Source organism: Magnolia sinica, chromosome 8, assembly GCF_029962835.1.
Source record: "Magnolia sinica isolate HGM2019 chromosome 8, MsV1, whole genome shotgun sequence".
Lineage (NCBI taxonomy): Eukaryota > Viridiplantae > Streptophyta > Magnoliopsida > Magnoliales > Magnoliaceae > Magnolia > Magnolia sinica.
Window position 1 is genome coordinate 25165669 of NC_080580.1, and position 23814 is coordinate 25189482.

At 40.6% G+C, this 23814-nt stretch overlaps 2 protein-coding genes across 2 annotated transcripts; one reads left to right on the forward strand and one right to left on the reverse strand.

The window, feature by feature from the left end:
* Window positions 1–9120: 9120 nt before the first annotated feature.
* On the reverse strand, window positions 9121–14528 carry LOC131254179 (uncharacterized). The gene is made up of 3 exons (XM_058255182.1): window positions 14421–14528; window positions 12853–12990; window positions 9121–10047 (listed from the first exon to the last, which is right to left on the reverse strand). Exons 1-3 carry the CDS (start codon window positions 14526–14528, stop codon window positions 9121–9123), a joined length of 1173 nt encoding a protein of 390 aa, XP_058111165.1.
* A 1410-nt stretch (window positions 14529–15938) lies between these two features.
* On the forward strand, window positions 15939–21552 carry LOC131253115 (probable LRR receptor-like serine/threonine-protein kinase At3g47570). Its single transcript, XM_058253946.1, has 2 exons — window positions 15939–18639; window positions 20958–21552. The coding sequence occupies exons 1-2, from the start codon at window positions 15975–15977 to the stop codon at window positions 21359–21361; spliced, it is 3069 nt and encodes a 1022-aa protein (XP_058109929.1). The 5' UTR covers window positions 15939–15974; the 3' UTR covers window positions 21362–21552.
* The last annotated feature ends 2262 nt before the right edge of the window (window positions 21553–23814 follow it).

Consider the following 23814-nt stretch of genomic DNA (forward strand, 5'->3'; position numbering starts at 1 on the left):
AATTAACGAGGATTAACTAGTGCTAAATTAGATTACCTATGAAATTAGCACCAATCACTTTAAATACGATCTGCAAGACCCAAAACTTGTAGAATCGTTAATGCTACGTTACCCTGAAATCTAGGATCCAACTCTAAACCCAGTTGCTCTTGGGAGCATTCAGAAACTCTGTAATAGACCTAGACCGCACGTCAAAAGTCCAATAGCGATGAACTTAGACAATTATGATCGCCTAGTTGGACTTGACTATCATCTCAAAAATCAAGTCCAGATGATGTCCTGAGACGATTTGCTTGAGTCCGGAGTGAAAAGTGTGAGAAAGGTGAATCTATTTAGAAATTAAAAATAAATTTAAGTAATCTGAGTCGTGTCGCTTACGCACCGATTATAAGCATTCTAACCATTGGATTCTAACCCAAATTCACCCTCAGTTCAGGGAAGATGGCCCACACATGTCAAAGTGCTTGTGGCCCTGATCGCGTTTCGGTGACCGTTGAATTAAACTGGTCCGCCACGGGCGAACTGTAAACCCGATTGGACTAAAAACTTAATTTTATCAAGGTCCAATATCTGTGAGCTTAAGTCCGACTGCATTCAGCAAAAGGACCTCCAGAAATGCTTCGTTGGATCGGAATAAGCCCGATTTGGTTATAACCTAAGTATACCATGGCCTTGGGGCTATTTTCGTTAGTTCTGGGCCTATATAAGGGTCTTAAACCCTCACTCTCTCATTCCATACGAATTTAGAAAACCTAGGAGAGAGAAGAGAGCAAAGAGAGAAAGAAAGAGAGAGGAAGTGAGAGAGAATGTGGGAGAGAGTTCCTGGGATTCCATCCCATCGCTCCACGGGCTTGGCTACCACATCTGTGTCACTAATCTAATGATTCTAACTCCGTACTTAGGTAAGAAATCCTAACCCTAATCCGTTCTAGGGATTCAAATAGTGTAATAGATGAAATAGCTAACCTATTTCGTACTGTAGGTTGTCGTTGTGTCGTAAGCGATGTATTAACAGACGAATTGAGTTCGTTACATGTCTACCGATGTAAGGTGCGGACTATATACGTATAGGTTATGGTTTTCAAAGCTTTCAATGTCAGATAATGATTTATTACCGACGTGGGTGCCATTTCATATGCCAAATACGATATCTGTTTCGTTTTACGTATATGTATAACCTATGTTGTAAATAGAGTACTTCATGTGTTTGTTGAAATGTTTGTATGCATTTGAAATCTGATGTTGTGGTTGCCATGATTAATTGTCATAGGAATATGATTGTTATGTATGCGACAACTCCTTGGCAAAAAGGATTTTCCCTAAAATGTAATATGGCCGACATACTTGATGTATGTTGCAAAGTGTAGTTTAAGTGTTTGTGAAAATGTCTGAATGAGTATAGAATATCTATTCGTGCTTGCCATAATTAACTATTGTGGGTATATGATCATTGTGTAGACGACACTTCCTTGACAAAAGGTTTTGCCCAAATACGTATTATAACCAACGTATGTTATATATGTTGGAAGGTGCAGTCCAAGTGTTTGTAAAAATGACTGAATGAGTTAGTAGTTAGTAAATTGTGATTTGTAGGGAGTTGAGATACGAATCCCAACTACCTTAGCTGTGTGTATGATTTCCCCCATGTACTGTATACAATTCATGTTTAACTGAGTGTATGATTTCTTCCATGTACTATATAAACATGTTTAAGTTATATTCCATAGTATGCTCAAATGATTGTAGGATTTGACTTAAGTCTTCATTACTGCTTTAATTATCTCATATGCTTAATTGTTATGATCGTACGTGGTTGGGACTATATCACAGTCCAGGTAATCGGTAACAAGCCTCGAACTAGTGGTTGAGGTTGTTTTCGCCACACATGATGTGTTCGATAAATCCGAACCATACTTGGGATGTCGGCGATGGTTAGCCCACACGAAGTGCTTATGCACTTCATGTCGATCAACTCAACGTGCGCTCATACTAGTCGAGCTCATCAATTAACTCGATTGACCCAATGTATGTTCACCATGTTTGGACGCTAATGCTTGAATCTGAGGTACCAAACTTACTACTGAAATGCCCATTTCACCTTGGTACCACGATCTGCTAAGACTCATGAGCTGAGTATGGTGGTATGGGACACCGTGGTCGAGCTGTCGGCCTACGCTGGGGCAACGAGCCTCCCTGTAGTGACCAATGAGCAACTTACACTCGTGAGCCAAATACAGTGGTATGGGACACTGTATTCGAGTTGTCGACCTACACTGGCACAGCCTAGCTGTGGTCCCCGATCGGGTTGGTGACCAGCCTTCGAAAATAGACTGCCAATTGGTAGGGCGTTAGTGGAGTGACCTCGAGTATGAACAGGCCTACCTTGGCGCAACCTGGCTGTGGTCCCCAGTCAGGTTGGTGACGCGCCTTCAAAAATAGACTGCCAATCGGTAGGGCGTTGGTGGTAGTGACCTGAACTTGCCTATCGTATGTGATTAACTAGGAATGACGACCTTAGATGGATCAATGTTGGACAAATGATATAAAGGGTGGTACCTTAGCTTCGCAATCCTGCTGTATGAAAAAGGACTAATAGGAACTTGGTAATCATGTTCATGCACTGCATTGCATGTGCCTTGGCGTTGTGGAGCACTGCGGGAGGTTGTCATGCGTACCGTAAGATGAAGACGCTGAGGGAGTGCAGGCGAGGGCATGCATTATTTCTTCATACATCCTTGCATTAACAAGAGTAATTAGGACTTGTTTGATTGTACTATTTTATCATTACTGCTTGATTGAATTGATAACATGTTAACCTTTGCTATATAGTTCCACTGAGTTGATCACTCACTCCCACGTTCTGGGACGGTGTTTAAACACCAACCAGACTCTGTCTTAGATGCAGATGATGATGCGACCCATGAGGTAGAGCAGGAGTATGAGGATGATGAGGAGGTGTTGAGGGTCAAATATTACATATCAGACCTAGTTACTGCCTGGATTTACGAACATAGTACTGTTTAACAGCCTGATTTAATCATGTTTGTGATGCAGGGCGTATTCACGAGCCTGGACTGGGAAAGGGTACTAAAAGCATGGATTTAACGGTCTGAAAGCACCAAAGCATGGGACGGACCCTAGGAGACCAAGATTGACAGATTTGCACGCCAGGGATCCAAGAAAATCGAGAAATTGAAGCTCAAGTGGCCTGAAAAGTGTCCAGAATGCAAGATCATAGGGTTCCCACCATCTGATCAGTTCGAAACTTCATACGTGGCCCGAGGACCATAAATTAACTGTACACGTCAAATTTCATCCGTTCAATCCCTGTGCAAGTGTCCCAACGGACAGATCAGCCCATAAACCCTTGATTTGGGGCCCACCTGCTATCTGGATATGCTTCAAAATTGGTATCAACGCATTAAATGAGTTGACAAAACGGATGGACGGAGCGGATTTCTCACGAAATCTCCATAGGACCTCATGTGCATCACATGTGCATGGTACACAAGTGCACTAGCCGTGCACTGAACTTCTCAAAGTCGGTCAGCACACGCTGACCGACTCTCTCTTCTCCGATTCAAGAACGGACACAGAGTCTTTGCGCCGTCCGTCGGTTCCGTGCAGTGGGGCCCATTTATCATCAAAATCATCAATCTGGGCCGTCCGTTGTGTACAGAGGAGGGTTATTAACCTCACCTAGGTGATATTTTGATATCATTCAATCCATGGTAAAATCCTAGCCGTTGAACGCAGGATGGACGGCTGGGTTACAATTCAATGGGCCACACCTAACTCGATCCAAAATCACCCATCTCTGAACGTTTTTTCATGGGAAATTGAATGGACGGACTAGATTTCGTTACAGAACTCGATCATGGACTCCACCGACAGTACAACGCAAGAAGTGCACAGGCTCTGTTACGCGCAACCGAGAGATCCGGGCCGTTCTGCAATCTGGGTGAGGATCGGACTGACGATCCTAGCCGCCCAAATCCTTCCACTGAGGCAATTGACCATCACCAAGAAGTGCGAATGGATTAGATGTTCGAAACGGATCGGCTATGGTGTTAAACGCGGTTGAACGCGGGTCCTCTGCGCGTGTTTCTCGCTGACTGCGAAAGAGAGTCAGTGGTGTAAACTGACTGGCTGGATACGCAGGACCGGAGGTTGCTGTATGCAGGCTCCAGCGCTTCTCCATGCACGAACGACCACCTATAAGAAAGGAAGAGAGAGAACGTGAGAAGGGAAGAAGGCTGGGACGTGGAACTTGGCTGCTGGAACGTAGCCGTGGAGCAGACAGGGAGGCTAGAGGTTTTTCCTTTTTTTTCTCTTTTTCTTCTTTTTCTTTTTCTTCTTATTCTTATTTTAATTTGTTTATTTTTAAGAGATCCAGCCCATCCATGTCTGGCTGAACCTCATAGCTAGGGCTAAGAGGTGAAGCCTGTAGCGTGATGGGGGAACCTGTTGCTTGTGCCTTTTGTTTAGATTGAAGGGATTTTTGACTTAATTTTATTATGGGAATATTTGTAGTTTTTAATGGCCTGTTGTGACTGAAATTACAATGGGCTTGCAACGGCTTTGAGTATTTCTTGTTCCTTATTTTGCTTATGGCGTCAGGAAGCCCTGTTGTTCGCCATCGTCTCCTGGGCATGGCTGGATGACGGTACCCTTCCTAACCTTCATGGCATGTTGTTTGGTTGGTAATTAGTTTAATTCTTTTGTTAACTTTGTCTCCTGGGCATGGTTTGGTGATGGAATCCATTCTAATTCATATACCTTTCATCTCTTTAAAATTATATCAGAAGAAGTTCAGTTTAATTTTCATGATTTTTGAAACAGGCATAAGACCTCCCTGATCTCTACAAGTGGATCCTCTGAATCCCTAGTTTCCTTCCTCTGAATTCCTTAAAGTTTTACATTAATCTCTCACCATTATTCATCAATTTATATTTGATTTAGATTGCATCTTAGGCTAGTTCTATTTCTACCTAGTTTCAGGAAACGTACAAGTTTCAGTCCCTATGGATTCTACCTCGGTCTTACCGAGTTTATTACTACATCACAACCCTATACTTGGGGAGTGATCAAGAGGCGTTATCCTTTATGGAGTTCTCAGGCGGGTTCATGTGAGCCGTGTCCTGAGCTACGGGGATTCAGGGTTATTGTTGCAGTGATTTATTTCATTTTGATACTTGTATTTTGAAACAAACACTTGTAATTATGACCTGGCAGAGCATACATATCTCAGGGACTTATATATATATATATATATATATATATATATATATATATATATATATATATATATATATATATATATATATATATATATATATATATATATATATATCTTCGATCATATCGAATACTATTCAATGTAATTGGATTATGTTTGCAGTCTTGGCTTAATCTACTTCATGTTTTATGCACTAATATAGACAACATCCATTTATCATTACATATGTTACATAAGTGATGTTTTGGAACTCGAGAGCTGAGTTATGCTAGACCCCCGAATTTCAGGGCATTACACTTGGCCCTTAAAACTCAGAACATCGTGGGCTTATTTCGAATCTAATGCTTAACCACTAAACATTCCTGGTTTATCAGAACATGTGGCGATCTTCTTACTATAACCGCTACGAATCATGGGTGTCAAAAATCATCTATTTAAACTGATCCAAACCTCATTCAAATTCACACTAACTTCATCTTCACACCTTTGTTTGCTTACATGGCTTCCAACCCTTCTTTCATCACTGGTGCTGAAAGTTATTTGAAGGAGATCTTTGAATGGGGTTTAACAGAGCTTTGTCAATCCTCATTACTCTTTGATGCAAATTAATTCATCAAAGAGGCTTCGACAGCGGCCGAATCAGAGGCTGTGCTCGGGGATCTCCTCCAAAAATTAAAGCGTTTATATACTATGAGATGTCATTATCTTGAGCTTATCTTCGACACTGAAGTAGTCTATGGATACCTTCGTCAGCAAGCATCAGCCAAGGAAGACTGCAAAAATGAGAGTAAGACTCATGAATTGGCATGGCATGACCGATTGTGCTAGGTTCAGACACACTAATTCAATCGCACCAAGCTCCATGCTTTGCAAGCTTATCGCACTGGGCTAATGGAAGAACTCAAGGAATGTGAGTGATCCTTCTTTACAAAAGACGTGATCGTCCAAGAAGACATCTCATTTCTGGATGAACAAATCACCATCTACCAGATGCGGTCGAAAATAAGCCTTGGTGTGAAGGGAAAAACCGAGAATAAGGTTTCTTTAAGAAGTATTCGTGTTGACTGGCTGCTTCACCTCCCATTGATTATCATCAAGGAGGGGGGAAATTGGGTACCGACACAAGAGACGGATGAGACAGATACAAGTTCTCCTCGAGGAATTTGAGTCACTTGATCGCTTTAAGTTTTCCTTTTCCATTTCTCATTCCTGTGTATGTAATACAGTTGATGACATACAATGTAATTAAATAAATCTCTCTTTTTATCAATAAAATTGATATTCTAGCAAAGCATCGGAATTTTCTTTTCAGGTATTAAAATTTTGACCATCGGTCATGGCTAGAGATGTTCAGTATAGATCGAACAATGTTGCCATAGCCGATCAAATTTCTGTATCATCAGTCGACCATTTGATACTTAGTCATTTTTCTACTTTCATATGTTTTATCATATGTTGACTTAGCAGGAGTATGTGCGCAACGTTCCTCAAGGAGTCTCATTTATTCTGTTGTATACCTCATATTCTTATAAATGAATCATCAACCCAAACGTCTGCTTCAAGATCCCAACCGTTGAACCATATCAAAGGTGTGCATTTACTACTCCTGAGGTCTATAAAAAGCACTCCCATTTCAAATTCGTAGTATGCCATGGACATGAACCCTCTGCAACAAACCTAAACGCCATGACTTTTTCTTCCTTCTTCTCCCAATCCTTATAAGTTTTGGAGGAAATTTTCAAGGAAGGGATTGACTCCTTTGCCCATTCCTCTCTCCTCCATGATCCATATCTCTTCCTTAGGGATGTAACTAAAGTATCAAAGATGAATGGAGCTCTTCAAGAATTCCTTAATATTATTTTGGAACTCCAACGACTTGAAGAGGCATACTCTAGGGCTGACTCTAAGCTTGAATGATGCACTTCCCTATTAATGGAACTCTCAGTCCTCCATGCTGAGTCCACAGCTCTTTCAACTCACTACGATGCAGCTTGGAAGAATCGGCTGCATTGGATTCATCAACATCACTTCAACAAAGAGATGTGATCCATGGAGGTTGTACTTGGCAACCTCTTCACTGACCTCTCCGAGGCCCAACAACTCTATCCAGACCATGATTAGTCGCACAATCAGGACTTGACAAACTTTATCGAGTCCCAAATAGAACTCTATCAGGCTCGTGAGGAGTCCAACAAGTCCGAGATGTCGAAGGCCAAGCAGGAGTACGCAATCGTCGACCACCGCATTAATGAAGTTAACAACCTTCTTTGCAAGCTCCCAGACCACCAGCCATCATGGAGAAAGTAAACGTGTGATGGCCTTAAAGGCCAAGGAGTCGGATGCCAAGAGATTTGAAGAACTCCAAGTAGCCCACTTGTAGCTCGGCCGATTGGCTTAGTATATATTTTTTGTGTTTTTTTTTTTTGTAATCAAATGGCCTTTATTTCAGGATGTTTTTATTAAAAAAAAAAAAAAAACTTCCTAATCCTTCTATTTTTTAAAGTTCACTCGGCCCGTTCCCTAATGACTTCCCATAGTGAGGGAAAGTGAGGCTTCAGAAATCGGCCGTTTATTGGAGCCTTCCCGACCATTCCATTCATATCCCTTAAAACATATGCTCATCCTTTGAGAACTTGGATGATAACATATGTATCCCACGTGAGAGACAATTTCCTACCGAGAGCACGGTCTTTTTGACCGATTGGTAGTACCACCTTCGATACCACATCTCCTACCTTGAAGGATTTCCCTTTCACCCTCTTATTATAAGCACGAGCAACGACTGCTTTGTGGCCGATGATCGAGTCAAGGGCTTTCATTCAAACTTCATCTAGCCCTTTTAACTCGACCAACATTGCTTCTGTAAATTCGAGAGGGGTTAATCTAGCTTGATAAGCGGTCTGTAAAGATGGGACAATGCACTCCAAGGGTATTACTGCATCGTGCCCATATGTCAGCGCAAATTGACTCATGAAGTACTTGTACATGGTGAATTTTGATAGGCCCAAAGTGCTTCTGATAACTTCTTGTGTAATTCCCAAGAATTTTCTTCAATCATTTTTCTTAGAATATTTTTATTACCTTGTTACTAACCTCAGCCTGACCATTAGCTTGTGCGTAATATGGCGTTGAATGCAAAATCTTTATTCCATGCTTGTCGGCCATTGCTTGCACTTCCTTGGCCAAGAATGTTGCACCTCAATCCATCGTAATGGATTCTAGGATTCCAAATCAATGGATAATATTATTCTCAACGAATTCAATAATTTCTCAGTGACCGACTCCTTTCATAAGCTTTGCTTTCACCCATTTAGCGAAGTAATTGGTCACAACAATTATAAATAAATCCATCCTTGATGAAGGTGGGTGGATTTATCCGATCAAGTCGATCAGCCAACCTTTAAATGGACAAGGCTTTATAATAGTATGTATCTCTGTGGTGAGTATATGCTGGATCGACCCATTTCTCTGGAAAGCCTCACAGCTCTTGGCATACTAAATACAATCGGCCATCATCGTTGGCCAAAAGTATCTGTTTCATCTGAGCTAGAGCTTCATTTTCCTTTCAGCTTGGTGGGCGCCGCATATTCCTTCGTGGACTTCTCCCATTGCCAGCATGGCTTCTTTATTCGATAGTCATCGGAGCAAAACTCCATTAGCCCCTTTGCGATATAATTGATTGTCGATCATGACATAATTAGCAGCGATCTCCTCACATTCATATTAATCTTAGTATGCAGGCTTTGTAGATAACCCATGAAAGAGGCCCTCCAATCTTCTTCTTCTAATTTTATCCGTCATATTTTCATAATATATACTCTTTCAAATACATATGGCAAGGACTTTCTTTGGGAGGTAATCATTCGATTAGCTAGCCCTCTCTAGGCATCGAGCTCCCTAGAGAGTTGTGCAATTTCATTGGCATCCATGTTATGCTCCCTAGTCACATGTAGCAACTCCACTTCTTCAAATTGATCCAACATTTGGGTCGCTAAGGCATAATATGGCAACAAAGTTATACTACTACACTTGAACAATCCTGCCATTTGATTGATCACTAATTGTGAATCACTTATAACTATCATAATCCTTGCACCTAATTCCACCAATAATTTTAGGCTGACTATCATGGCCTCATACTCGGCCTGGTTATTGGTGCAGTTAAACTCCAATTGGAATGCAAATTCCTGCCCATTTCCATTCGGAGCGATCAAGATTATACCAACCCCTGATGCAGTATGTGTTCTTGACCTATCGAAGATCAATTTCCATGGTGTTAATTGCACATAATATAGATCCAAGATCTCTAGAGGAATTTGTTCTACCAAATCAGAGGGGTGATCGGCCAAAAAATTAGCTATGGCTCGACCTTTCACTGCCTTCTGTGGAATGTAACAAAGGTCAAATTCAAACAAAGCTAGTACCCATTTTCCAATTCGGCCATTTATAATTGGCCAATTCAACATGTATTTCACCAAATCAGTTACCGTTATTATATTTAGTCTCTCAACCAACAAATAATGTCTTAATTTAGTGGCCGCAAAATACAATGATAAGTACAACTTCTCAATAGCAGAGTATTGTCTATCAGTGTCAAGAAGTGTCTGGATTAAATAGTAGACCACGTGTTCCTTCCATATAACATCATCCAGGGTTAGGAGAGATCCCACCGACTCTGAAGAGGCCGCCATATAAAGCTTGAGCGGTCGACCTTCGATCAGCGGCATTAGAACTGGTGACCTCATCATATACTTCTTGAATCTATCGAAGGTCAGCTGGTATTTTGCCTCCAAAACAAACTCAGACCCCTACTTCAGCATTATAAGTGGAGAGAAATGTTAGTCTTTCCTATGCAATTAGATATAAATCTTTGTATAAAATTGACTTACCCCAGGAACTTTTGCAGCTCTGATTTCTTTCTCGATGGACAAAGCATTAATAATTGCTCAGGCCTTATTTTAATCAACCTCAATCCCTCTTTGATGCACTTGGAATCTCAGAAAATTGTTGGCTGAGACCCCAAAAGTAAATTTCAGGGAGTTCATTTTCAATTTATGGAGCCTCATCTGCTCAATTGATTTACATAGCTAGGCCACATGATTTTTTATATTGGCCAATTTGATGACTATGTCATCTATATAGACTTCCATGAATCGACCGATCATATCATGGAAAATGTCATTCATTACCCTCTGATATGTAGCTCCTGCATTTTTAAGTCCAAAAGGCATTACCACCCAGCAGTAGTAGGTACCTAATGGACCAAGACATCTAAATGTTGTCTTCGACACGTCGTTCGTTGCAATGTAAATCTAATTATATTTGAAATGTCCATTAAAGACAAAATTTCATGCCCAACAACACGATTGATCAGTTGATCAGCCACCGACATGGGGTATTCATCCTTCAGTGTGGCTAAATTTAAAATTTTGAAATCAATACAAATTCTCAACTTACCATTCTTTTTTATAACTAGAACAACATTTGACATTCATTCAATGTATTTGATAGGCCAAATAAAACCAGCCTTTAAAAGTCATTCAATTTCCTTATTAATCTTGTGGGTTACTTCAACTATCATACGCCTGTGTTGCTTGTGCGGACGATATCCTTCTTTTATCGGCAACCTGTATTTGACTAAACCCCGATCAAGCCTCGACATATCGTGATAATTCCATGCAAAACAATTAGCAAATTCATTGAGTAGACTCATCAATTGTTCCTTCTGATGAGGCTTCAACAAGTCACTAATGAATGTAAGCTTTGGGTCCTTCTCGGTTCCTATATTGACTTCGATCAACAGATCTTAAACTTGGGGCCGAGAATCTTCCATCTTATCAGGAACCTCTTCAAGCTCGATGTTGTCTTTTTGGCTAAGCCCTCCATATTGGCTAAATTTACAAGACATCCATCATCCATCACTTTTAGGCTATCTTAGAGCCTTCTTATTCTAGCCACGAAATCGGTTCGATACTGCCCATTTCTTGGTGTGTTGATCATGAAATTTCTTCGATGGTGCAACACAGAACTGGTCGATAAGGAACGATGTCCCTTGGTAGGGTGTCATTCGATTTCATTACTTCGGTGATGGTTTCACAACACTCTCTGAGTTCTTCTTCACCGATTTTCTGGTTAGGCGTGAACCGAATCGATCCTACCTCTTCCCCATAATGCCTTATTGGTGTTCAAAGTGGCCAAAAAAGATTTATTTTTGGCTAGGACCAGTTCAACCTTATCTTGATTCCAAAAAATCATGAACTAATGTAAAGATGATGGGATACATGCAAATGAATGAATCCGATCCCTGCCTAGCAAGGCGATATAGCTTGATGAAGTCTCAACCATGAAAAATGGCGCCAATACTGTCTTGGTTCCAATGGTTAGATAGATCGATAAGACACTATGAGTATTTATAATGTGACCAGCAAAATTACTAACGGTGACATCTGATGGAATCAAGTTAGCCCCTGTCTTCCCCAATTTAGACATAATTCTCAATAGCAAGAGGTTAACAATGACCCCATTGTCGACCAAGATTCTGGTAACTGGACACCCTTCGAGATGAGCCGATATTTACAACGACTAGAGGTGTTGCATCATGTCGTGGGTAGGTTTATCTCCCTTTCGGATGTAGCCCCCACCTCTACTGTGATGGTGTTAACATGAGGGGCTTCATCTGCCTTGGATTCATTTTTAACATCTTCTTCGAATGGGAAAGAAGCATGCTGTATTGTTACTAGGGGGTATATTCTTCAACATCCCCGCCATCCTGTTTGGCTAGGTTAGTCTAGCTTGGAAGTTAGAAGGTAATGTCAAAACTATGTTGCAATGTCCCAAACATAATTCCATCATTTGGACATTACCCCCTAAATGTTTCAGGGTCTGCTTTCTTCCTAGTATCTTCGGTCTAATTAACGCTTCTATCAGCTGCAAGTTCGGCCTAAGTGTCCATTGGTGAGATAATTTTTAATGCTTTAGTGGTCGATGTTAGCTCATTAGCCAACCATTCATCCGCCGGGAAGCATCATCGCTGAGGTGGTGCGAAAATTTACGACAATTGCCTTTCTCCTTCGGACTTGCCGACCGATCATTTCAGCTGAAAATATTTGAGTCCTAGTTTTGCAATACGGGAGAAAGTATTGCTCCTACTATGTTTATAGTCACCTGGCATTTGGGCACTAGGATTCTCTAAAAAGGCCTCGACCGAGCTATTTCTGACTGAGGTCATGCATTCTCTTCTAACTTCCTTCTTATTGCAGCCTTATACCTTCGCCATTAGGGCTTTTGAGTCTAGGTTAGCGCTTCTGGCACCACTAGGAATTTTGGATGCATGACCTACTTTCATATATATTCCTTCTCAGGTCGTTGGGGTTTGACCATCCTTTAGCTCGATGGTTTCATTTGCTGGCGGTAAGTGGGATTCATCTATTGCGGTCAATGATTGTTATTTCTAACTAGCCGAGGGGGCAGGTAATGACCCCTCCATCTTGGAACAATTCTTCAAGCACATTTATCAAAAAGTTGAGAGCTCCGACTGGCTTGTCCAATAGCATTCGACCGATTATCATTTGAATACGAGGTCAGCGCTACCCCCGTCCTGGTCGTCGTGATACCTTTCCTTGATTACTCCGGCCAAGATCGACCTTCAACTGCGGATGATTCCTCAGATTAGCCGTGACCATGTTGACCTCGAGGTTAGATGGGAATGGGTCTGTATCGATCAGCATGGCTTCCTCACCTTTCTTAGGAAACTTCAGCAATTCGCAGTCAATGTGATCTTAGATAACGGTCCTGAACACAATGCTTTTATTAGTTGCATGAGACAGAGTTCCGTGCCATTTGCAATATTCGGTCTTTTCTAATTCGTCAACTGAGGGTATATTATGGTTCAAAGGAATTTTGATAAAATTTCTGGCCAACAGAATGTCAAATATTTCTTCAGCTCTAGTGATTTCAAAGGTGTAAACCTTTTGAGCCTTCTATGCGGTTAATGCAGTTGATTTTGCGTTGACCAATGCAGAACATACTAGTGGTTTCTTAGGCACCACATTGATAATTGTGATCTCGTAATTCAGGTCGTTGTCATACATCCTTAATGATGAGTTCTTTTGTCTAGTTCCTTCTTACAAGAGTTCCTCATAGCAAGAGACCTTACTTAGGTCATATAAATCTATGAATTTTTTGCCTATGAACTTCTTGCACAGTTTATACTCATGCCCATCTGATGCGAGTTGCACAAATTTGACATCAGTCATAACAACCTTGCAACGTCTCTTTGTCCATTTAAATTGTGTGATATAGCTCTCACACGTCTCTCTGGGCAACTACTGAAAATGATCAAGATCGCCCATAGTAATTTCTCTGTTCTTACAGAAGAATTGGGCATGAAATTCTCCTCCATTTCTTGTTAAGTGTGTACTAAATCTGGAAATATGTTCAAATACCATGTGAAGGCCACTACTGTTAGTGAATGACCAAATAACTACAACTTGTTGTAATCATTGTTGGTTAATTATCCACATTGCATTGTAAATCGGCGAACATGTTCGATGATCAATTGACCAGGCTCACCTAAAAACAAGGAAAAATCCGATTGATAGTTCCTTGACAATGGGTGCTGTCGATCTATCCAATCGGGATATGATTTATGATACACCCGGATAGTGTTACGGCCGAGTACTTGACCAGCAACTTTTTCGATGATTTGCACAATCTAGTCACGATCCATCCGCTGAGGTTCTAAGACTGGCGGTTGGTCGGGGCTAAATCAGTTCACATTGTCAAGGAATTTGGAGAATTGTTGGGGATTGAATCCTCTTAGCAATCCATGATTCTTATTCTTAGGTATAAAGTTCCTAGCCTCTCACTCCAGTCGCCTAGCTTCCACAAGAGGTGAAACATTTCTTATCTCCTCGACAGGGACCGGTGGTGGATTTTGTTGTGTAGGAGTCATGAATGGCAGCAGATCTACATTGCCGATAGAACTTCTCTCGGTATTGTATTGTATTACCGATGGCATTCGCTCGGCCATCATAGTCATTATTTGATGCATGGCTTCAGTCTATCTAGCCATATATCGATTAGTATTTTCAGCTTAAATACGGAATTTCTCTCCCTTTGCCTTCTATATTCTTATACAAAGTTGAATGCTCAGCTGTACATCTTAAAGCACAACAACTACCTTGTCCAGAAAAATGGTCCGAGAGGTCAAACCTCCTCCCTGATCCCCAGTACCAAGCATTGGACTATTGTTTAAATTCAACACTTTAGTGGCTTCTAGAACTGACATGTCCTTAACTGAAGGTGGTGTGGTTGGCGTAGAGGAATTGACCCCGGTAATGCAATTACTTCTTTTATTCATAATTGGCAATATTACGCCAGTAAGTTAGAGACAAGGTCACATTGAGCATGCCAAAAAACTATTCACGCATTGCTGATTCAGTTTCTGGTTGTACGCGTGCGGATGTGCTAGAATTGAAATTGCAACTTCAATTCAAATTGAACAACTATGACCCCAAGCGCCAAGATAGGCAGACAAATAATATATGACCAAGATCTGATGAAATCAGTCGGCTATTCAACTACCCACTCAAAGTGTAAATAGGATCATGCGATATTCAGAGGGTGGGGTTCGTCCTCTGATGATGGGTTGCACCTTTACTTTTTGTATGAAATGACTTTTCAATACAGATAAAGTGAAATGAGAAATGGATTCTTACACTCGATCAAGAAGAGCAGCTGATGAACACTTTTTGAATGAAGTGTTGAATCCAACATGTGAGCGTAGACTCAAAGTACAACTTAAGATTATCAACTACTTTGTTAACGCTACGGATTACACTTCGAAATGTAAACAGCAGGCTGAAAAGTAAAAGAATATTATACTAAAAACTGTAATTTTCTTTGGAAGAAAAGTAAAGAATTATACTATAGAAGTAAATTTACCGGTAATTGTAGGGATAATTGAAAGATAGATTTGATTTGTTTGAGTTGGTATGAGACAAAATTTTTCTGCTTATATTCCTCTTCCATTTATAGTTTTTATCCAGTCATCTAGATCCTTCTCACGTTCTGATGGTTGCCATAACCGCTCACCATCACTCGAGTTACTCTATTTCTCCCTTCGCCATTTGTCCTGTAATTGTTTCTTCATGATTGCTTCTCCATCAATCACTTAGACATTGACGTCTGGCTTACATGTTCTTGGTATTGTTTGATAAGAATTCTTTTCAAAACTCTAAATACACCATGTGAATTTTTTATAAATCACCTGTAGTCAGCTCTAATTGGCTCTAAAAAGGAATGATAATAATGGAGATAAAAATGTGTACCAATAGAAAAGAAAGGCGCGTAAATTAATTGTGCCCACAAAGGAGGCGACCATGCCCTGAACACAGGTGACTACAAAATTATGAGACCAGATCCTCTGAATAGTTTGGTTTTTTTTTTTTTTTTCATTTACTGCATTTTTATTGAGTCTATCATCACTAATGACCACGTACATTAAATTCTGACATCATCAGTGATGACGTGCCCTAATAACATTGCAAGAAATAAAAAAATCACCAAATTTAAAATTATGTGACTTCCTCTTCTATAATTGCTGGAAACACCCGACTCGTCAACGCTTGAGAAGTGAACCGTCACTATAAATACCAGGATCCCCTTCGTGTTTCTCTCAAACATCACTTTTTCTTTCTGTAACTCGCCAATTAAATAATAGAACTCCCCACCTATGAGCCCAATGGCATTTTTGTCACTTCTCCTCCACACCATCCTTCTCTCTTCCATGAACATTCTATGGCTGGGATCTGCCGCTCCCTTGTCCAATGAAACGGATAGACGTGCTTTGCTCCACTTCAAGTATCAGATAACAGACGATCCTCTTCGTTTCATGAGCTCGTGGAACGATACTCTCCACTTCTGCCAGTGGCAAGGAGTAACCTGTGGTCGCCGGCATCCACAAAGGGTAACATCCTTAAACCTCACAGACCAGAACTTGGGAGGCTCCATATCTCCCTACATGGCAAACCTCACCTTCCTCAGGAAAATTGAGCTCTCAAACAACCGCTTTCATGGCACAATTCCTGAAGAGATTGGCCGTTTGTTCCGCTTGCGTTATCTTTTTCTCACCAATAACACATTAACCGGAGAAATTCCAGTAAATCTGACCAACTGTTCGGAACTCAAATCAATCCTTCTCGATGGGAACCAGCTCGTAGGGAATATCCTAGCTGAGCTTGGCTCTCTATCAAAGCTCACCCAGTTGAACCTTGGTGAAAACAATCTTACAGGAACCATCCCAACTTCACTTGGAAATCTATCTTCTCTCACTTACCTCTATCTCTCAATAAATAGTCTAGAAGGCAGCATCCCAGACAACCTCGGATGGTTGGCGAGGTTAAGGGTTCTTGCCATTGGTCAAAATGAACTGTCAGGAGGGATTCCACCCTGTCTATACAATCTCTCCTCTATTCATGCCATGGACATGGGACATAACAGATTGCATGGAAACCTTCCATCTGACTTAGGCCTCACTCTTCCAAATCTCGAAAGTTTCTATGCCTCAGGAAACCAATTCACAGGACCCATACCAGTTTCATTACCCAACGCTTCTAGACTCGAAATCCTTGACCTGGGCTTGAATAATTTCGTTGGACCTGTTCTTATGAATTTTGGAATCCTGCAAAGTCTCTACAGGCTATCTTTGGGTGGCAATCAACTTGGAACTGGCAAAGCCCATGACTTGAGTTTTCTTGTTTCTCTAACCAATTGTAGCAGCTTACAAGCCCTGGTCATGAGCAATAATCTTCTCAGCGGTGTGTTGCCTGATTCCATAGCAAATCTTTCTACACAGTTAGAAATGCTATTTTTAGGAAGTAACATGATATTCGGAAGCATCCCATCTGGGATTGAGAATCTTGTCAGCTTAACAATACTGGAAATGGGTTCGAACTTTCTAACAGGTACTATTCCCATTGGTGTTGGGAAGCTTAACAAGGTGAGACTACTTTCCTTTGGTGGAAATCAGTTATCAGGGAAAATTCCGTCTTCCTTAGGCAATATTACTCAATTGTATCACCTCAACTTATTTCGAAACAATCTATGGGGAACCATACCTTCAAGTCTTGGAAATTGTACATACTTGCAGTTTATATACCTCCATCATAATAACTTCAGTGGTACCGTACCCAAACAACTTTTGAGCATTCCCTCTTTGATTGCACTCAATGTTGAGAATAACTCTTTTACCGGTTATCTGCCATTAGAAGCTGGTTACTTGAAAGCTCTCGCAGGCTTGACTGTTTCTAATAACAAATTGTCAGGTGAAATTCCAAGCTGGATAGGCAATTGTCTCAGCCTAGAGTATCTAGTGTTGGATGGGAACTTTTTCCAAGGATCAATTCCTCCATCATTTACTACTCTAAGAGGCCTTCAATTCCTGGATCTTTCACGCAACAACTTATCTGGGAAGATTCCAGAATACTTGGAGAAGCTTCTTGTTCTCTGGTATCTAAATCTATCTTTCAATAATTTTGAAGGTGAATTGCCAAAACAAGGGGTCTTTGGAAATGCCAGTCAAGTTTCAGTGCTCGGAAATAGTATGCTTTGTGGGGGAATTCAAGAGTTACAGTTACCTCCATGCTCTAGCCAAACTTCCAAGAAAGGGGGGATGTCTCTTGCTTCAAAAGTAAAATTCTCGATAATTGGTGTTGCCCTGTGTCTTGTTTCGTTATTATGTTTCTTTACCACTCTCTGTTGGGTAAGAAAGTCGAGAAAGAAGTCTCTCTCTGTGCCATCTATGGAGGATCCTTTTGTGGATATGTCTTACGCAGAGCTCTTTAAAGCCACAGATGGGTTCTCTTCGGCCAATTTGATTGGGAGCGGAAGTTTTGGCACTCTATATAAAGGGATTCTAGATCGCGATGAAACTATGATAGCGGTTAAAGTCTTCAACCTTCAGCGACGAGGAGCTCTTAGGAGTTTCATGGCCGAATGCAAAGCTTTGAGAAACATTAGGCATCGGAATCTTGTTAAGATCTTAACTTGTTGCTCGAGCATTGATTTTAATGGCAATGATTTCAAAGCTCTAGTTTATGAGTATATGCCCAATGGAAGTCTAGACAAGTGGTTGCTTACAGATGGCCATGAACAGCTGGGGAGGAATTTAACCTTTATTCAAAGGCTAAATATAGCTATTGATGTGGCTTTAGCACTGGATTATCTGCATCACCATTGCCAAACCTCAATCATTCATCAAGACTTAAAACCAAGCAACATTCTTCTTGATGATGACATGATTGCTCATGTGAGTGATTTCGGGCTAGCAAGGTTCTTATCAGAGGTTGCTGAAAGTAGCTCGGTTGGGATGAAGGGATCTATCGGTTACATCGCTCCAGGTAACAATTTCATCAATTTCCTTCTTTTATATATATATATATATATATATATATATATATATATATATATATATATATATATATAGAGTGTGCACCTTTACAGACGTGTCATAGGCCCAAAATCCAAACGGTCCACTTGATACGGCACCCATGAAACTCTTAACGCTCAACTTTCAGCTTGATCCAAAGCTCTGTGGGCCATAGCAAAGAGAGGCAAATCAAGAGAGGTAACTATTTCCTTTTGCCTTGGCCCATAAGAGTTTTAGATTAGGCTGAAAGTTGCACCTGGAGGATTCATGGGGCGCCACGCGCATCACGTGGACCATTCAAATGTTGGGCTCACATCATGTATGAAAAAGTACTCAAGTTCCCGGGAGAACCGCTTCCAAGTAGCATTTTATGTGTGTGTGTGTGTGGAGGAATGCTCACCTGCGCACCTCTATTTTGTTTTTTTATCAATAGGTAAATATTTGTTTTTATGGTGTGAAGCACTTGATCAGTAGATAGGGCCGATTTTTTATACTAGGTGATCCTCAATGTTGGGTCTACCCATTGGAAGCAATGGATTTCATAAGCACTTCACAGTGTGAAAGTTATCTCTTGATGGGCCATCAGTACTTATGGTCCAACTAGTTGGACTTGAGACCTATACATATTTATAGGTGTGTGTAGATTTATAGATGAAACATGTTATAACTTTGGGGAGGAGAATAGTTGTCAACCATTTCCCAATGATATTCTAGCCCAACGCATACCTTTGCACGTACCTACTTGAGTGTGTGGGAACAAGCCAGTGCATAGGGTGGAGATAATCATGCACGAAAGTAAGGTTCGACCACTCATTATGGCAGTTTTAAGAGGCATCCTAAATATAGTCCTTCGAGGCACACATTTGACGTGCCCAATGAGTGGATTGTCAGATTTCTGGATACTGTATACTTGGGGGCATCTCAAATTAACATCTCTCACAAACTTACTATGTTAGCAATATTTTGCCTGTGTGCTCACGGTCTTGTTTTCTTTTTCTTTTTTTTTTTTTAACAGCTATATATTGATATGGACAAGTATACAAGATGAGAAAACTAGTTAAGAAACTATACATATACATATACATACACACACAAATAAATATATATATATATATATATATATATATATATATATATATATATATATATAGAGCTCATATTTTTCACACAAGTGATACATTGATGAGAAGGTGTGAAAGCTTATCAATATATATATATATATATATATATATAACTGAATGCTCAGCTGATCACCTGTTCGCATAGAACTCATGCGAACTTTTTTGAAAACCCATCATACGTGATTTGGATTAAAAATCTAAAAGCAGCACCTCATGAAACCCCCCAAGTCCAATTTTTGCATTTCCCTTTGTTATGGCCCATCAGAATTTTAGATCAGGGTGAAATTTTCTCTTAGGGTTTCATGGGATTCCACATCACATGGACTGATCGGATTAGACACCCATGACACATACGCAAAGAGGTGGTTGTGCTTTAAATCTCACCACGAGTTAAAACAGGGAGATGCTAGGTGAGCCACAAACGTACCGTGAGTCAGATCGTGGGTTGTACCTTAATTTCGATGGCTCAGGCTACCTGATGAACAAACCATCCTGGTATGTATCCCAGGTCAGCTTTATGGTGCATCCCACCCTTTTCACAGCTTGGATTTTCTACATAAGTAAAACATCGGCAGGAAAATATGTTGTATGTAAAAGTCCGCATATGATATTAAATTTATCAATTTAAAAATGTCTGAGTGATCATATGGATGGATTCTCATGGTGGCACATGTACCACAATGGCACAAGTGGTATTGTGGCACGCACTCACAAAATCATAGCAATCGATCCATGAGCCGGGACCTTTCCAAAAATGCCATGGGCTAATGCTTCCGGCTTGAATAGGTAGACTCGGGTACATTCATCAGCCATGAAATGTACCTTGAATATGAAACACTAGCCATATTTTTTCTAAGCTTCGAAATTTTCCAATGCTTATGGATGATTAATGGAACTTCTTACTGTCTTGGTCTGGGATTTTTATAGTGGGTACCGCCTGTCAAATGGCTTAGGCTTTTATATGCCCAGCATATTAGGGAGCTTGTTCTTTATGTGGGCTCCAGCAAAATATGTTGCCTTGGCCTGATAGCTCTTGTGATCAGGCATGCCACTCTTATACATTGAATATGGAACACTAATAAATCCTTTAAGGGTTGGTTTGATTACAAACCTCTAATTTTAGTTTATCTAACTGGTTGCTTTCAATTATGAGATGTACAAATTGCAGAGTATGCGATGGGTGGTAAAGCATCAACAGAAGGAGATGTTTACAGCTATGGAATCCTTCTATTGGCAATAGTAACTGGAAAGGAGCCAACTGATGACATGTTTAAAGACAATCTCAGCCTTCATCATTTTTCTAAGTTGGCACTGCCTGAACGAGTAATGGAGATTGTAGATCCACGGCTGCTCTTAGAAGAAGCTGAAGTTACTCACACTAACGAAAATCATATCAATACCAGAAAAAGACTGCGCGACTGTTTGATTTCAATGGTCAGAATAGGCGTCTTGTGCTCTACGGGATCTCCAAAGCAACGAATGAAGATGAAAGAGGTTGCCATGGAAATGCATGCAATCAAGGACTTATATCTCGGGGTCAGGATTTATGGTGACAAACAAGTTAGGTCATAGGTGATAAGTGAAGGTCCATCTTACCTCAGTCATTACTAAGATATTGTTGGTAGTTATGTTGAGAAAGATTTCAAAAATAAAATAAGTTTGTTGAATACTTTTCATAACAAGTTTTAGATATATTTAATCTTGATGCAGGAGTGTGCTTATACTGATGGTTTATAAAGGGAAGATGTCTTCCTTTTTCTTTATGTTTGCACCACTATATACAATCCAGCAGTTAGGTAAAGGGGGATTATATCAAGAATTTAATAGGATAAAGATATCATCTTATTATAATAAGAAGATTATTGGATTACTAAGATATTTAATCCATGAAACATTTTATAAAATCCTTTTCAAAATACCACTATATACAATCCAGCAGACTCCCATTACAGATTTAAGATCTTTTGGCGGATGAATGAGTATCATTGCTCTACTTTCAAATGCCCATTGATACACCATCAACAAGCATTGTTGGAATCATCCAAACATTGTAATGTCCTGCTACCCAACCTAAGTGCATGTCCAGATAACTAGGTGAATACCAATAAATGCAAATGACCTAAGTCCATGTCCAGATAATTAGATAATTAGCTAGGTGAATACCAACAAATGAAATGCAAATGCAACCTTGTGAGAACCGTGTATACATTGATATGGTCCTGATTGAGGTTGAGGAATTAGTGAAATAAGGATTTTTCTCATCTCAATAGTACTTGACATTTATTTCTTAATCTTAATTAGGTTTTATGCTTCAAGTCGTTTATTTCAGTTCTATTTCTGTTAGTTTGAAAGATGTTATGGTATCTCCCTAACAGACCCAATACATTGTATATTACATATTTAGAATATTTGGTGTACAGTTGACTTATTCTTGCAATCTTCTAACTTAGGAAAGCCAGTTATTTAGAATATTTTAGTTTCCTTATTCTTTGGCTTTCTCGATTGTATATACGTGTATATATATTTGTGCATTCTAAATGGAAGATATACTTTTCCGTTCAACTCTGTTATGGTATCAAAGCCGTTGGCTCACACCTACAAAGCATAATTTTTTTTCTTTTTCCTCTTTCTTTCACCACCATTGTTGCTTGCTTACTGCTGCTGTCACCAAGGAATCACAGTCTTCACCAGCACATGCCTCCTCCTGGGTCCAGTCCACAACCGCTGTTACGGTTCAACCGGTCACTGCAGCCACTAATCCAACCGATCAATGCACCACGTCAACCATCATTGCGCTCAATGTTGCTGCGCAAGCACCATTGAAGCTTACCGCCTCAAGTTATTTTTCGTGGCGCCTACAATTCTCTACTCTTCTCACCGGCTATGATTTGCTCGGATTTGTAGATGGCACACACCCATGTCCTGAGCAAACCATCACGGTCAATGGCACCACAACCGTTAACCCCACCCATCACACATGGGTACGTCAAGATCAACTCATCTTGAATGCTATACTTGGTTCATTGTCTCCGACTTTGATTCCTTTATTGCAACCGTCCAAACGTCTCGCGATGCTTGGTCAACCTTGGCCCTCACATATGGTAAACCGACGCGTGGTCGAATAACCCAATTGAAAACTCAACTAAGTAACCCGATCAAAGGCTCCCAAACGATCACCGAGTTTATGCAAAATATCAAGACAAAAGTGAATGAACTTGCAATGATGAATGCCCCAGTTGATATCGAGGATCTTACCATCAAGATTCTTAATGGTCTTGATGAGGACTATACAGAACTTGCCAATGCTATTCAAGCACGAGAGACGGTGATTTCCTTTGAAGAACTGCATGAGAAGCTCCTCAATCGCGAAGCCCACCTTGCCGCCAAGAAGGGTAACCAAATACCCCTCCCGGTTACTGCCAATGCAGCTGCTAAGTCTGGACCACTGAATAGGCCGAATAATCACCACACGGGTTCACCACAACCTAGTCCTTTTCGACCTTCTGGGACATGGACTCCTCGACCTCCACAGACATAAAGTCAACGTGGCCCTCATCCTTACCTTGGGCGCTGCCAATTGTGCGAACAACAAGAACATTCTGCTAAGCGGTGCCCAACCCTCCAACATTTATCATGGACTGGTTTGGTGGCACCACGGCCTTAGCATAGACCCAAATATGCTTCTCCTCAAGCCAACGCTAGAGCCTATTCCTTCACTTCATCCTCATCTGAATGGATTATAGACTCGGGTGCCACACATCATGTCACAACGAATCTTGCTAATCTCTCACTCCATTCTCCATATGAGGGATCAGATGATGTCATCGTTGGCAATGGTGCCAGCTTGAACATTACCCATATAGGTTCTCTCTCTCCACCTTATAATCATTCTTCTCTTAAATTTTCAAATGCCCTTTGTGTGCTTTCAATGAACAAAAATCTGTTATCTGTCTCCCAACTCTGCAAAAATAATAATGTTATTGTTGTTTTTACTCCAACACACTTTCAGGTGAAGGATCCTCACA

Excerpts from the sequence above, each read along its gene's own strand:
- LOC131253115 (XM_058253946.1), top strand. The coding sequence starts at position 15,975 with ATGAGCCCAATGGCATTTTTGTCACTTCTCCTCCACACCATCCTTCTC. Across the intron at positions 18,640-20,957 it reads TATCGGTTACATCGCTCCAG|AGTATGCGATGGGTGGTAAA; the intron begins GTAACAATTTCA and ends TACAAATTGCAG.
- LOC131254179 (XM_058255182.1), bottom strand. The coding sequence starts at position 14,528 with ATGTCAGTTCTAGAAGCCACTAAAGTGTTGAATTTAAACAATAGTCCA. Across the intron at positions 12,991-14,420 it reads GGACCATTTTTCTGGACAAG|TTTCCTAAGAAAGGTGAGGA; the intron begins GTAGTTGTTGTG and ends GAATTGCTGAAG. Across the intron at positions 10,048-12,852 it reads GCCGGAGTAATCAAGGAAAG|GGGTCTGAGTTTGTTTTGGA; the intron begins GTATCACGACGA and ends ATGCTGAAGTAG.